At 30.8% G+C, this 15,392-nt stretch overlaps 1 protein-coding gene across 1 annotated transcript; it reads left to right on the top strand.

The window, feature by feature from the left end:
- Positions 1-4,229: 4,229 nt before the first annotated feature.
- Positions 4,230-5,046, top strand: LOC131876387 (17.6 kDa class I heat shock protein 2-like). The gene is made up of 2 exons (XM_059221612.1): positions 4,230-4,651; positions 4,747-5,046. Exons 1-2 carry the CDS (start codon positions 4,438-4,440, stop codon positions 5,025-5,027), a joined length of 495 nt encoding a protein of 164 aa, XP_059077595.1. The 5' UTR covers positions 4,230-4,437; the 3' UTR covers positions 5,028-5,046.
- Positions 5,047-15,392: the final 10,346 nt, after the last annotated feature.

Raw genomic sequence — 15,392 nt, 5'->3', positions numbered from 1 at the left:
GAGTGTCATGGCATTTTTGGAATATTATAAAGCACTACATCTTGTACCCTTTTCTTGGATATTAAATATATATCTGTTTTTGTTTCAGTGCCCAATTATGAGTAGTGTCTATTTCATATAATGTTTTCATAGACTTGGTGGGGGTGTGGAACATTCTTGTTAATGAAATTTTTGATAAAGATTAGTTGAGATTGCAGGGTCATAATATATATGGTGATTTCTTCTCAAAGCCATACATTATAAATTTCAGAATTCCTGATTTTCTTGTTGATTATTTCTATTATTGTATAGTTTTGGAGTATTTCTGAAGACTGCTTTCATGGCAGCTCTTTTACCTTACTGAGTTTTTCCCTGAAAATATGATGTAATTACTGCTTTAATTTTTCTATCCAATTAAATCATCAAAAATAAATAAATAAATTTAAAATTAACGGGTAACTACTTTTGTGGAGGTTGATTAAAAGTCTTCCAAGATATCGATGATGTGAAGTTAGTCTATAATAGATATTTATTTATTTATTTTTTTAATGGTTAACTAAAAGTCTTTTAAGATATTGATGATGTGAATGTAGTCTATAATGGATAAATGTATAAAACAAGGGATGTAATGAGAGAGATAAATAAGTGACATAAGTAAGAGGGAAAGATGTTAAAAGTGGATATGCAAACTAGAGAGATAATGAGAGATATAAAACAAGGGATGTCATAAGAGAGATAAACAAGGGACACAAACAAGATAAACAAGAGAGATAAATAAGGAAGCAATGAGAGAGATGAATATGTAAAGAAGGATACCCATTAGTAGTAACACAACATAGAAGCCCATTGGATTCATGAACATTAAGGAAATTGTATCAAAACAAATACCCATTGCTAGTAATTAGCCTATTTGATTACTATACATTAAGGAAATTGAATTAAAAAGACACCCATTAGTAATAATATTTGATAAATGCATACGTGATTAGTGGGTATGTTCAGTAAATTATCCTCATATACTTGAAAGAAACCCCATTCTTCACATGCCTTGGCAATTTTACAGATCTCTTCTTTCCTATGAAATCCTCCTTGGGAGAGATTGGCCATGTCAATCACTGGGATTCTCAACTAACCAGGAAGTTTTGTTACTGTTCCGGGTCTCTCTTCCTTTGATCCAATGTACCTTTCTGGTACAGTTTGGGGTTGTTCTCTTGCAATCTCTTGCACATTGAAAGTTTTAAGGGGAGGATTGCCCCAGTTGGGCATGCTCGAAACTTTGAGAGCTGAATCCATTTCTTATGCTCTGGCCTAACAGTGGATCAAATTTAAATAGAATGATCGCATTTGCTCATAAAGAAAGTATTGGAATATGAGTAGATATATTTTGCTTCTTTCTCCATTTCAATCAGGCCCCCAAACTAGTATGATGAAGAATACGTGTTCAATGGAAGTGGCGAACGAGTTATGTGGCATAAATCTCCCCGTCTGTTTGTGAAGACGATCATCCTTACTCTTGTCGTCAGACTATTTTTATATTGAAAATATGGCGTGTGAAAATAGGCTAGTGGAGTTTGATCGGTTTAAAAAAAGAAAGGAAGAAAGATTCTTTCATAGTTCATAATGTCTTCTGAATATGGATTCAATAATTGAGGTTTGAAATTGTAATAATTTTTTATCATATTATAATTTATGGATAAAATATAATTTTTTAATTGTTTTAATAAAAGTATCAATAGATATATAGTAAATTATCTAATAAAAATATTAATAGATATATTGTAAAGTGTCATTTATATTTAATTGAGTGGTATATATTAATGGGACATGTATTTTTAATACTTAAACACACACACACACACACACACACACAAAGATATATATAATTGTTAAAGGTTTATAGTCTAATTAGTGAGGATGATGTTACATTCTTTTGTTTATGTCATCCATCAAGGTTCAAACCCTCATAAACACAAGTGAGCCAAGTTTAACTCCTAGATGATTTTGACAAACGAGATCCCATTGCTTGTGGTTATTTAGTCAAAGGAGGAATTTTGTTTCAGATGTATGCTTACTCATTATGTTGTAAGTTCACAATTTTTTTATTTTATTTTTTTATATAAATAAGTACTACCAGTATGGGGGTAGCTCCCTATATTGGTACAAAAATCTTACATAAGATACAGGGCAATTGCCCGTTTACATTACCATCATTACATTTAGTTCAGTTCTTTGTAAATAAACTCTAATGCCCTTCCAATAGTACTGAATAGAAATTAGGGGTAATTACCCAACTTTTCTCTACCAAGTAATCAACCAAATCATGCCACTAACCACCATATATAAGTTTACAAATTTTATGCAACATGTACAAATTCTTATCCTAAACCAAATAGAATTTTGTTCTTCAATGAAAACATATTCTCTACCTATCATAATTATATATCATTAGTTTTAGCAAGTAAAATTTCTTCTCTTCCAGATAATGTTCAATTAACTCATTTAAAAAAAACCTAATAATGAGATATTGAATCTTGAAGTACTTGCTTATATAAGACTCACCATTTGGTGCACAAAATCAAATTTTATACATATATAAATATGTAATTTAAATATTAACTCTCAAATTTCATAATGAACTCTTTTCCAATCCACACCAACCCCTCTGAACCAAGAGACATGAAGTAGATGCACTACTCAAAATAGATGAAGCACTTTTAGCACTAAAAAATAGTAAGATCTCTAATATATAAGTCTTTTTAATGAATATATTGTTGCAGTGTCATAATTTGTACTCCTTTAATTAAGGAGTTCAATTTCACACTCTCCTAACACTTATTTTAATTTTTCATTCCTCTATGTATTATAGGATCTTTTATTGCATTAAATTAATATTTAATTCAATTTAATTTTCTCTATTTTACTAATACATCAACACTTTCCTATTTGGGCCCTTATTTGAGTGTGCCCCTTATCTTATATCATTTTAAACTTATATGGGTCCTATGTCATTTTAAAGTTCAATAAACTTTTTTCCCCACTTAAATATTGTCATTTTTCATATAAATTACAATTTTGGTACCAAGGCCCTATTATGTTGCGATCCTAAAAATTTGGGCCTATTTTATTGGGATATTATAAAATTAAAAATATTAGTGATATATCATATTTGAAAGTGAAACCCTAATGTGTTGTTGAAGGGTGGGTAAAAGAGCTTCCTCAGTAGAGCTCAAAAACCCTAATAGAGCTTCATATTTAAAAATGAGATTTCATAACAAAAATTTATTGTAAATAAATAAGATCAAGATCACCAAGATAAAATTATAGTGTTTTAAGGTTGAACCTAAGCTAATCAAATACAAAACATACAAATAAGCACAAATAAGATCAGGTTAATGATAGTAGATTTCCACAATCCTTGTAAATGTTGTTCGTATGTTTTTGGATTTGATTGTGTATGGATTTTTGTGATCTAAAACATTGATGATAAAAAAATTCATATAATCCAAAAACATACGAGCAATATTAGATTAATTAACGATAATTGATGATTGATAACTTAGACAAGTGCATTTTCCATTATAAGAAAGTGAAAAGGATAGTATTTAGCTCTATGACCAAAGAATATGTACAAATCTAGAATGTCACATAATTGAAAATGAGCTTTTGGGTTTGAAATTGGATGGTATTTGTATTCACCTTGGATTCTATATTGGATTTTGTACTATATGTTAGAAGGCAAGTTCAATAGTTCAAGACAAGATAATGGTAATAAATTAGTTAGGTCTTAGTTGAGATTTGTTCTTACACAAAATGAAATTCTAATGTTTTATTTGCTAGGTGTCCCTCTCTGTTCTTTGTCTGCTTTTTTTTTTTTTTTTTTTTGTATCTATAAGATTGATAGTATTCAAGAATTCATTACTTGATAAAATGATTTTTTGTTTTTAATTTTTTCTATTGTCTTATAGAACTAATCTTTATAACTTCGTTAATTTTTCAACTTCCCCTTCTTCTATTTTCTGATAATAATAATTAAAAGGTACAGTTTTTTATTTTTTTAAATAATTTTCTGTTTTCCGGTAAAAATAAATTCTGCAAATTTGTTAGTTTTCCGATTTCCCCCATTTTATAGTTTCTACTCAAATATATATATTTTCAAATTTCAAAGGTAACACGTTTGACAACCCAAAATTTAGGAACGCATTTTGGAGATAAAAAATAAATAAAATCCTCTTTTGGGAGCCACCGTAACGAACTTATTCCCTCTGTAACTTACTAGAACTATCGAGAACAGTTCAGACCAGTCTCAAATCTTCGCCCCAAATCTCCTTCTCTCTCGAACCCTCTCATCTGATGTATAAATTGAAACCAATCTTTCTCATGGATCATCACCAAGATAATCAGCAGCATTCTATTCATCTGCAAGCTCTGTAATTTTCGACTTCTTTAATTGCGAAAAGTATGGCTTTGACTCCATTTTTCGGAAGGGGCATCAGCGCTTGGGATCCATGGGAGAACAACCTCTTCGATCCGTGGCTTCCAGTTTCTCGCGTGTGGGATTTCGGTGTGCCCACAGCGGCCTCTTCATTTTCAAGGGACGCCATGGCCGTGGCCAACACAAGGGTCGACTGGAAGGAAACCCCTGAAGCTCATGTCTTCACCGCCGATTTGCCAGGTAAATATTAATCTCTTCGCCCCTCTTTCCAGGGTTTATTATTTGCATTGCGGCGGTGTGTCTGAAAGATTTATATTTTATTTTGGTGATTGCAGGACTGAGGAAGGAGGATCTGAAAATCGATTTGGTGGAGAAGAATACCCTGCGAATAAGCGGGGAGAGGCACAAGGAAGAGGAGGAAAAGACGGATCAGTGGCACCGTGTTGAGCGGTCGAGCGGGCGGTTTATGAGGCAATTCCGTCTGCCTGAAAATGTGAATGTGGACGGCATATCGGCAAAGCTTGAGAACGGGGTTTTGACTGTGAACGCTCCCAAAACACAGCCTGATGCTGCTAATGGCGGCGACGTTAAAAGCATTGGCATTGGCAGCGCTTAGAATATGAGAATCGGACTGTGTGAATGTATCAGATTTGGGTATTATTAGGAGAGTGTCATGGCATTTCTGGAATATTATAAAGCACTACGTCTTGTAACCTTTTCTTGGATTTTAAATATATAACCGTTTTTGTTTCAGTGCCCAATTATGAGTAGTGTCTATTTCATATAATGTTTTCATAGACTTATGGTGTGGAACATTCTTGTTAATGAAATTTTGATAAAGATTAGTTGAGATTGCAGGGTCATAATATATACGGCGATTTCTTCTCAAAGCCATACATTATAAATTTCAGAATTCCAGATTTCCGTGGTGATTATTTCTGGTATTGTATAGTTTTGGACACCCTTATCTTCTGCTCATGTATTACTCGAAGCTTTGACTTAGGTGGTCGGGCCCACAGCTTCAGCAGCTTAGGTATCAACAACCCTCACAACAATTGGTACATGCTCAACTACTGGGTCCTTTCCCCTACCAACATGAAGTTTTTTTTTCCCATCTTTGACTAACCTATGCTTAATATGGGCGCACAAAAGACAGATCAGAAAAAAAGGACAAGGCGAAAGGCTAATAGAAAAGCAAGAAGAGTATCAATATCAATGTGAATGATAGGTGTAAAGAAAATTAATGTTATAACTGAAATGCTAAAGAAAAATATGCAAAGAGACTTATTGCAAGATACATTTGGGATTAGATCCATATAATAATAAACTATTAATAAAATAATGTATTTAATATAAAAGGCTTATTAGAACCTTTCAATTGAATTTGAGCATAGCTTGATCAATTTATAATGGCTACTTAGATAATAGAATATTCTACACGAAAAGAAGCCCATTAGTTAAATATGTATTTCTACAAATTTAATGCATTGGTTTATGTGATTTAAAATTTATCATTATAGTCTTGATTCCATCCTCATGATAAAAAAATAAAAAATTAAGTGAGAAAAAATGGTTAGAGAAAGAAAATAAAAATCCACATCCATTATTATTTCTCCTATACATCATTCTACAAATGAAAATAATCAATATGAAAACAGATCTCCATTGAATTGTTACCCACAATTGAAACATGAGATACTACAATATTCAAAGGAATCAAGAACAAGTGAAGATAAGCTTTCCTTTAATCATTTTTATCTAGATACCACACAAGACACCTTACAAACTTGAAAGTGAATGGTTTGAATTTCATGTATGATAGTAATTAACATTAATTGAATTAAATTCATAAAATTATATCAATTGAAAGAAAATAAATTTGAAGTTTTAGAACATAAAAAATATAAAGTAATGGACCAAAATTTGGTATATTGCAATTTCAACAAGTTTTCAAATTTCCAATATATGAAACCCTTTATAATGAGTTCCATCTAAGTATAAATAGGCACTTTTGAATAGGAGGACCAAGACTCATTCCATCCAAAACACACATGATGCAAATTACAAAGGATGTGAATGGTTGTTTTAGACTTTTCACTTGCACATCATATTATGATAATAACATACTTGAAAGAAAATAATATTATTGTTACACACTAGTTTGACCCTTTTTGTAAGTCTTTTCTTAAACAAGCCTATAATTTATCTACTTTTACTGTATTAGCACTTAAACCATCTAAATGAACAAAGAAAACACTTGATTGCACAAATTAAATAAAACTTATTTATCACCTTTTTTCATATTGTAAAATATTCATTTTGAATTCTTCACATGCCATCTACACTCTCATTAGCCTAGTACCTAAAGAAGAATTAAAGTTGGTTGTCTTGGTGAGTCATCTTACATTATATAAGCAAATTGTGTTTTTAAAATAGGTTGCATTGAGACTTCCTTGAGAATCAATCATCTAACATCATATCCTTTTCACAAAATTATTTATTTTAATTGAAGTACTTCAAATCATATTATAAGAAGCTCAAAACTTGTTCTTATAACCTTTCAAAATGTCTTGTCTAAAATAATAATTTTTTAACTACTTTTATGCAACAACTCATCATTTCCTTTGAAAATATTCTCATATAAAAATTTGATGATCTGTAGAAACTAGCTCCAAAATTGTTGGCAAATCATTACCTATTTTCTTGTTCATCCCTTCCTCTAGTATCTTAATTATCTCTTCTCTACTTGTTAATTTCTTACAAATTGCTATTGTCGGGCATTGATTATCTTATATCTCATTCTAACAATTGTGCACCAGAAGTTCTTGGAAAAGAATCAATAGGACCTACCATTATTTTAACATCTAAATTAAGTAAGATACTTCATCCTTGAGATTGGTTTTAGTAGATTTGGCCTTTTTTTCCCATTTCCTATAACATTTACTTGACTAAAGCCTTAGCTATCTATGCCCCCTCTTCCATTGTTGGCTTACTTGACTTGTAATAGTAGTAATTTTATAATCTTTTGGTTACATTTATGTTTATGGAGCATCATTAAATACGGTGATTTTTTTACCTTTTCAAGATCCTTGTGCATCAATGGTTATGTTGGATCTCACCCAAGATTTAGTAGGGGGAGGAGGTGATCTAACAAACATAGATGGGAGCGGAGAAAAATCATCACTAGGAGGCTAAAATGTTCACTTATTTCTTTGTATTAAATTATTAAACTTGATTTAGGATTATTATCACCTATTGTCTAGTAATGAGAAGGACGTTTATCTTATAATTTTTTTCTTCCCCTTTTTTATCACTATTATGGAGAATCTCTATAAACTAAATATTTTCTTGTTCAACTTGAATTTAGACTTGCTAAAATTTTGGAGAACTAGGGGTTGGAGAGGGATTCCTTGGAAGAGAAAGAGATTTTCTTTGAAGGGGTCTTCTCGATGGAGTGGGTATTCTTTGTAGAGGAAAATAATGTGATATTTTAAGAGAAGCAGAGGGTTGCATAAGAAGGGTGAAGTAATTCTTTCAAGATATGAAGACTTCACTAGAAATTAGATCTAATGGAAAGTAAGAGATGGAGTTTCAAAAGAAAAAATCTCATGTACAATTTGAGAAAAATTAGGCCCTTTAGAAGTCCTTGGCTCCTTTTTTCTTATGGTAGGTAAGACACAATGTGAGGAGATTGAGTATGAAGAGGAGACCAAATAGGAGGAGATCGAGCAAGAGAGCTCATTTTATAGCTATTTATCAATAGTTTCAATAATCTTCAATTCTTTAGTATGAAGTCCATAACTAATTCTTTTGTCATTGATCCATTTATTCATTCTAGATTCTCTTTACTTCCTTTTATCCAAGTCTATCTTGGGTAAAGGATTAGAAGTAATGTACTATTTTCGTAAGGAGGATCAACAAGTTTTCCATCATTATTCATAACATGTGGCACTATAGCAATTGAATATGCTTTTAATTGTAGAGAGGTCATCTTGGAACGGTCCCTCTTTCACACTTCATGGTCATTTGAACAATTATCCCCAAAATATTTTATTCTTTCTTATTTTTTGCAAATATTTCTCAAACATTCGGTTGTTGACTAAAGGTTTAATGAAGACTCAAGGATTTATACAAGTTTAAGTTTATTTATTCCAATTCAACCTCTATACTTTTGGCTACTTGTTTGTTTACAAATTTATAAAAAGGCTAATTAGTATCTTATATGTCATGGAAGCATGCAAAGTGCATTATTAGAGCTCCCTCCCCCTTTCTCATTCTTTTTAGTTTGTTTAGGTCTAGAACTGATCCATTTTTAGACATATTGATGATGTATCCCAAAGTACAATTCAAAATATTAGTGCAAAAAACTCATCCAATGAAATCCAAAAGCAACAATTTAATAAATGTCACAATATGGAAATCTATTAATAATAAGTCATATTTCATTAAAAGTTATATTTCATCTTATAAATAATAATATAATTAATATAAAAAATATCAAACTCGTTAAATTTAATTTTTGATTAAATGATATTCAACTATATTAATATGATATTCTTCTATGTTGAAAAAAGTCAAAATTCATCCCTAGGAGTTGAAACATTCAATTTTTAAGTATTTTGTAAATTTATTTCAAACTAAACTTGGTCATTGATTTGCACTTCTAGATCTCACAAACACTAACCTCTACATATCCATTTGACACAAGCTCACTAATGTAAATTTTTGAAGCACTAGGACATGTGGTAAGCAATACTTTTGCATGCATAAACCTTTGAACATTTCTATCAAGTGTGGTTCCCTTAAAATATAACCAAATTTGTAAAACTACTTAGTGCATTCATTCATAGTAGAAAATTGAATTATAATAAAAATAATCAGGCTTTGTGAATGAGAACGATTGAATAGAAACTCAATTGACTTGTGTCAAATCTATTAGGAAATATAATCACATGTTTATAAGAAAGAAAGATAGTTATATCTAAACTGTATTGAACCATAAAAACAGGGAATCAAATTATGAATTACACATACCTAGTAATCCATCATGCTTAAACGTTTGAACATTTTAATCAAGTGTGGCTCCTTTAAGATATAACCAAATTTGTAAAAACTAATTAATTAGTGCATGTTGACAGAGTAGTAAAGTATATTAGATTAGAAATAAAGGTGTTTTATGAATACGATAGATGGGATCCTAAACTAATTTACTTGTGCCAAATCTACGAGGAAATAAAGTTACAACATGTAAGAAAGAAATATAGCCATATTGAATTTGCACCAGAATCATTTAAAATTAAAAATATATTACATACCACTTATGCTTAGTAATCCTTTTTAAATGAGAATTATCCCACAAGCAATCAAGAAAGAGCATTATAAAGAAGTTTTTAATGAAATATAAGTGTGGGATATTAATCAACTTGTCATTACCCCAAGCCAAGAAATGTGGCAAGAGAGGATCCACAAATATGTTCAATCACCCCCTTGAAATATTATAGCCTATCATGAAAACATATGACCATGCAACTACCTAATCCAACTATTCTTATAGCATGTACAAATAATATCAATCACTTACAATTATGTACATGCAACAATCCATCTCCTAAAATATATTCTCAATGACTAGGTCATACATAATTAGCTTAGAGACCATCTCTAAACACATCATACAAGCATGAATGTATAGCCTTCTACATCACTCAAATGACCATGAAGATACAAAGAGGGAAATTCAAATGCATATACAGTCACCATTAAGTTGCCCCCAAGATCCATATGAGAGAGGTTCCATGCCTTAAGAAAGTGGATCTCATTAAGATCACACAAAATTTGGGCTTTCTAGGTAAAGATAACAAATCTTCATTGAGCTAAAGGACCAATTGCAATTGCTTCCTCTTCAACAAAATCTTTGACTTGCAATAACCATAGGAACATTTCACCCAACACAAAGACATGACTACATACAAACCAACCAATCTACATGTAAGCAAAGAAGACCTCCTTATGCCTTGCCACCACCAAATTGAAATAAAAAAGAATGTCATAAAGACAAAAACATTTGCGAGACATTTAGGGGAGAAGACCCAATAGTTGAAAACCCTAACTTCACGCTTCTCGAAATCCTATGTGGAAATTTCAATCTCCCAATTTTTTACAGCGACATACTTGGCATGTCCTTGCTTATAACTAAGGTTTCAGGGCCACATCGTCAAATATGATGCCACATCAGCATGCTTTTTGTCAAGGCGTCCAAAATAGCCCCAAAAAAGGTGAGACCAAAAGTCATACATAAGGGGGCCTCATACTTGTGCAGCTGATGTGGCATCACATGATTGGTTGCTTTTTACAATCAAGGATACCTTTCATTCAATTGTGGGTAATAAAGTCACAACTATTAGTGCAATGTTGTCAAAAAAAATGGACACTAAATAAAAAAATATAGATATTAAATTAACAACTACTATCACAACAATTGAAACATGCTTAACTACTCGATCCTCTCCCCTACCTACAAAATATTGCAGCCACAAGTCTTTTAAATTTGAAATCATGAGGGTTTTTAATCCTGTACATGGATAATTTTATTTTTATAAGAAGCCATGAGAATCTTATAACATGAGGCATGGAGGAGTTGGCCTCTACATTTGACATGAAATGTATCAACCTTATGCAGTTGAACAAATCTTCAAATATGGTAAACAACATGTATGCAAAGTGCAGGAATTTTGTAGATTGTCTGAAAGTTGTTGCATCTCCTAGAACGTAATCGTTGTAGCTGACTCGAGACGTGAGTATTTTAATGAAGAATCGATACTATTATATCAAAATCAACAAACACTTGTCCAACTTGATCAGCTAAACATACTCCCGGCATGTAATAAAGAAAGAACTTTATAACAGAGTATGTAAATCCATCAAAGGATAACAGGGGATTTTCGCAATGTTTCTAGGATGGGAAAGGGGATAATTTCAGGATGGCAATTATTTTCATATTTTGGCGACAGCTATTGAAAAAATTACATAAAAGTTAATATTTGAGCTAAAAGAAGCTGAGATTTTTTAAAAACTATTTTCTGGCTGTTTGTAAGCAGCGACAACTGAGGATATTTTACATAGGTTGAAGCCTCGGGACACCTCGCTATCACCGGAAAGACCGAAAAGATACAAATAGAAGAGGAGCACAAGGAAACTTTTTGGGTTCTTGATATCAAAGAGTTTCCTTCCCAGAGAATAAAACTTTGTCCGCTAAAACATGGCATAAATTACATAATCAATGAGCAAGGTCCAAAATAAATTTGTGTTGCAGCAGCTGGATGCGGTGAAAAAGGCTACAGTAAGCCAAAGTAACTGTATCAGACAATCAAGGAGCTTCAGCAGATGACGGTTGATCTGAATGCCTTCGTCGCTGTCACCAAGAGAGTATGCAGCCAAATACATTGGTTCTTATTGTGCAGGTTAGTTTGGTTGAATACGGGAACGACAACGTGACAAGTATGAAAACGGAAAGCTGAAATGCTACGGTAACGGGAAAGGTCTGAGCTGCTGAAGCTGTGGGCCCGACCACCTAAGTCAATGCTTCGAGTGTGCCGGTTAAGCCCGGCCCATTATTTGAAACACCAAGTATTATGAAGGCTCAATCATGAGTAAACTTATTACGCATGGTGTAAAATTTTGGCTCGTAAGAAGTTCTCAAGCCCCCAAAGTGGTGTACAATATGGATTTGTTGTCTTTATACCCATTTTTGGTATTTCTTGTATCAACTTTTCGTTCAATTTTGGCGCAGATTTTGGAAGATCTATGGATCACTTACTATTTTATAAAAGGTTGTCTTTAAAAGGTTGTTGTCCCATAGGCTATTCTTAGCCTCGTGGACGTTAAAATTCTTTCTTTCTTTCTTTCTTTCTTTCTATCTACATTTATTCTTTATTTTTAAAAATTGAATGAAATGCACAGTGTAATTATTTTTATTACATTTGCATATGTGTTCGGTAAGGACTTGTCTTTGCTTGGTCGCTAATCCCATGACGTTTGGATCCTAAAATGATCTTAAAATGTCTTTATCTACTGGAATATGTTGTTTGTCCACTGTCATAGGCAATGGGTGTATATCAGTTCTATTAGAATAATCAGGAACTACTTAAATCATACACACTAAGCTTATACTTTTAAGTTTAAAAGTGTTAAATATTAGAATTGACTGACATTTCCTAAATTTAATATGTTGCTTAATGTATGTTGTCACACTAAATTTAATGATCAATTTCTTTGTATAATGTAGATTACAAGTGATCTTGCAAGCTCCCAAACTTTTGACAAACTGCAAATAGTCAAATTTGATGGTTGTAAAATTTCCAGCATTGCACTAGAGTCTGTTGATAGAAGATGCAAATATTTGAAAGAATAGTTGCATCAAATTTTATAGTTCTTTTGAAGTATCTCACTATAATGTTTATCCTAAGAGAATAGTTGCTAATAGTTATAAATTTATGATTGCATAAAAGATATGAGGAAGTTATTGGGAGTTGATTAATAGTGCTAAGGTAATGCATTCACATTATTAAGATAAATATGCCCTATTGATTCACTAAGATGAAAATTAAATGTAATTTTTTTAATCTAATGACCATACATGTTTTTAGTGAGATGTAAAGTTGGTGTAGTTCTTTAAAGTTAATGTTCATATATTGATTCACAATTAAATACAGTTTTCATATTTCTCGATGTATATTATGTAACACATATTTTAATATCAGCATAGTTTATTGTCGTTTGTTTGGACATATAACAGCTGGGTTTTAATAGTTTTTACCACAACATTAAAAAGTGAAAATGTAGTAGGAAATGTTTTTATATTTGTATAAATTTTTGAAAAAATATAATATTTATATATTTGTGTTTAATTGTGTTACAAATAAATACAATGGTAAAATTGTAGGGTTAAGTCTCCCCCAATTTATCTTATTTGAGCAAGATTGTACTTGGATGATTTTGGCACATCAAATTTATTGCAATTTTGGTAAGTGTTATCCAATTTAATACAACGTGGGAGTATTCAGGGTACAGATGAAGTGTGGAGTACATATGAAGCAATTTGGATGCATGTAGCATGATTCAATAAGTGTAATTTTTTCATGAAATTTTTGAATTTTACATTTGTATGGACCAATAAAAAGAAAGTAAAACGAATTTTTATAATCATTTCAAATAAAAATTAAACATAGACTATAGAAATTTGTCCAACAATTTTAATTCTTTGCAATAATTGATTAAACTAATGACAAATTAAAATTGAATGAATTCAAAAGTTTATTCACCTTGGTAGGAACTAGATATTAATCTTGAAATTTTATGTATTTTGCATGTATTTCGTCATTAGTAAAATTATTAATCACTCTTGAGAAATCTTGAATATTATTGTAATGGCATTTAAATGGGTATTTATAGTTGAAAAATACTACAAGTATGACCTCATAAAATTGAACGGATGCAATAATATTTGCCTTGGCGAGAACTAATAAGATAGGGATATTAATCTTGAAATTTTATGTATTTTGTATGTATTCTTCCATTAGAAAAATTAATGATCACATTTTAAAAATCTTAATTATTATTGTAATAACATTTAAAAGGGTATTTATAGTTGGCAAACACTACAAGTATGTTCATAAGAGTTATTAAATGAAACATAGAAATGTGCATCTACCTTTCTTGTGGGTTAAAAGATGTATTTGTTACATCTATTTTGAGTGCATTAGCAGTTTAGTTTTTGGGACATTAGATTTTTGTCAAGATCATGGTTTTCTTAGTTGTTGATTGGTTAAATTATTTGTTTCCTTGTCTTTTTATAAACGGGATCCATAGAATGAAGGTGCTATGTGTTTCTCTATGCTTTTGAACTATTTTTATGTTATCAAAATATTTTTAAATTGAGAAGTTGGGTGAATTATATTATATAATAATATTTTTATCACTACAAGCTTAAAGATATTTTAGGTGGAGGAATATTTAATATGAATTTCAACATAACTCTTCATATTACATGAAAAATTAATCACATACTACTTTAATGAATTAGTTGGAATTATCTACTTTTTATTTATATTTTAACATTTATCTTGTTTCTTAACTCTTGATATTAGAGCATCATTTTTTACTACAAAGAGGTGAGGGGTGACTTTCTTGGAAGTGCTATAATGAGAATATGTAATTTAGTAGTTTTCTACACTTATGTGGTTGAAGCTATACAAAAATCTTTATATAGTGACTGGAAATTTCAATGGTGTAAATACAAATTATTAAAGTTAAATATAGAAGATTAATAAAAGAAAGGGATCAATGAAAATTTGTAAAGAAAACTTAGAGAAATAGACTCTCATTTTCTATAACTTGTATATCCACATTTTAGAAATGATATTCTTTATGGATCAAACACTTTGAAAATAAGTGAAAATTCATTATGAATATATGTCTATTAGTATTGAATATTTATTTAATCAAATGTAACTATTCATTATGGTTATCTATTTGGCAATGAGTATCTTTTGTGAGAAAAAATGTGTGTATATATTCATCTCCTCCGTCCATGATTATAGGCTATGACCTTTTAAGGAAGGTAGATATTTTTAAGATTTCTTTAAGGTATTTTGTATTTTTAGCGTTAAAATTTATATTTTATGAATTAGGGTTTTTATATTTGGATTTAGGGTTTTCAGATAAGTTTTACAATGTGTTTGATATCTTTTCATTCTTTAAATATGACAAACTATGAAAATGAAAAGCCTAAACTATATGTATCCACTCATGTCTTATAAATAAATTCAAATTTAATGATAAAGTTTAAATAAGAATTGAACATTGTACCCAAGCTGCTAATCTAAGAACCTCAAATTTGAAATCATATGTCTTGACCCTTGAAAGTTAAAAACCTAAAACCTAAATGTTCCATACTAGACCTTGACTTATAAAACCTTAAATT

Source organism: Cryptomeria japonica, chromosome 5, assembly GCF_030272615.1.
Source record: "Cryptomeria japonica chromosome 5, Sugi_1.0, whole genome shotgun sequence".
Classification (NCBI taxonomy): domain Eukaryota; kingdom Viridiplantae; phylum Streptophyta; class Pinopsida; order Cupressales; family Cupressaceae; genus Cryptomeria; species Cryptomeria japonica.
Note: the sequence above shows the minus strand (reverse complement) of the source record. Positions and strands in the feature narration are given on the sequence as shown.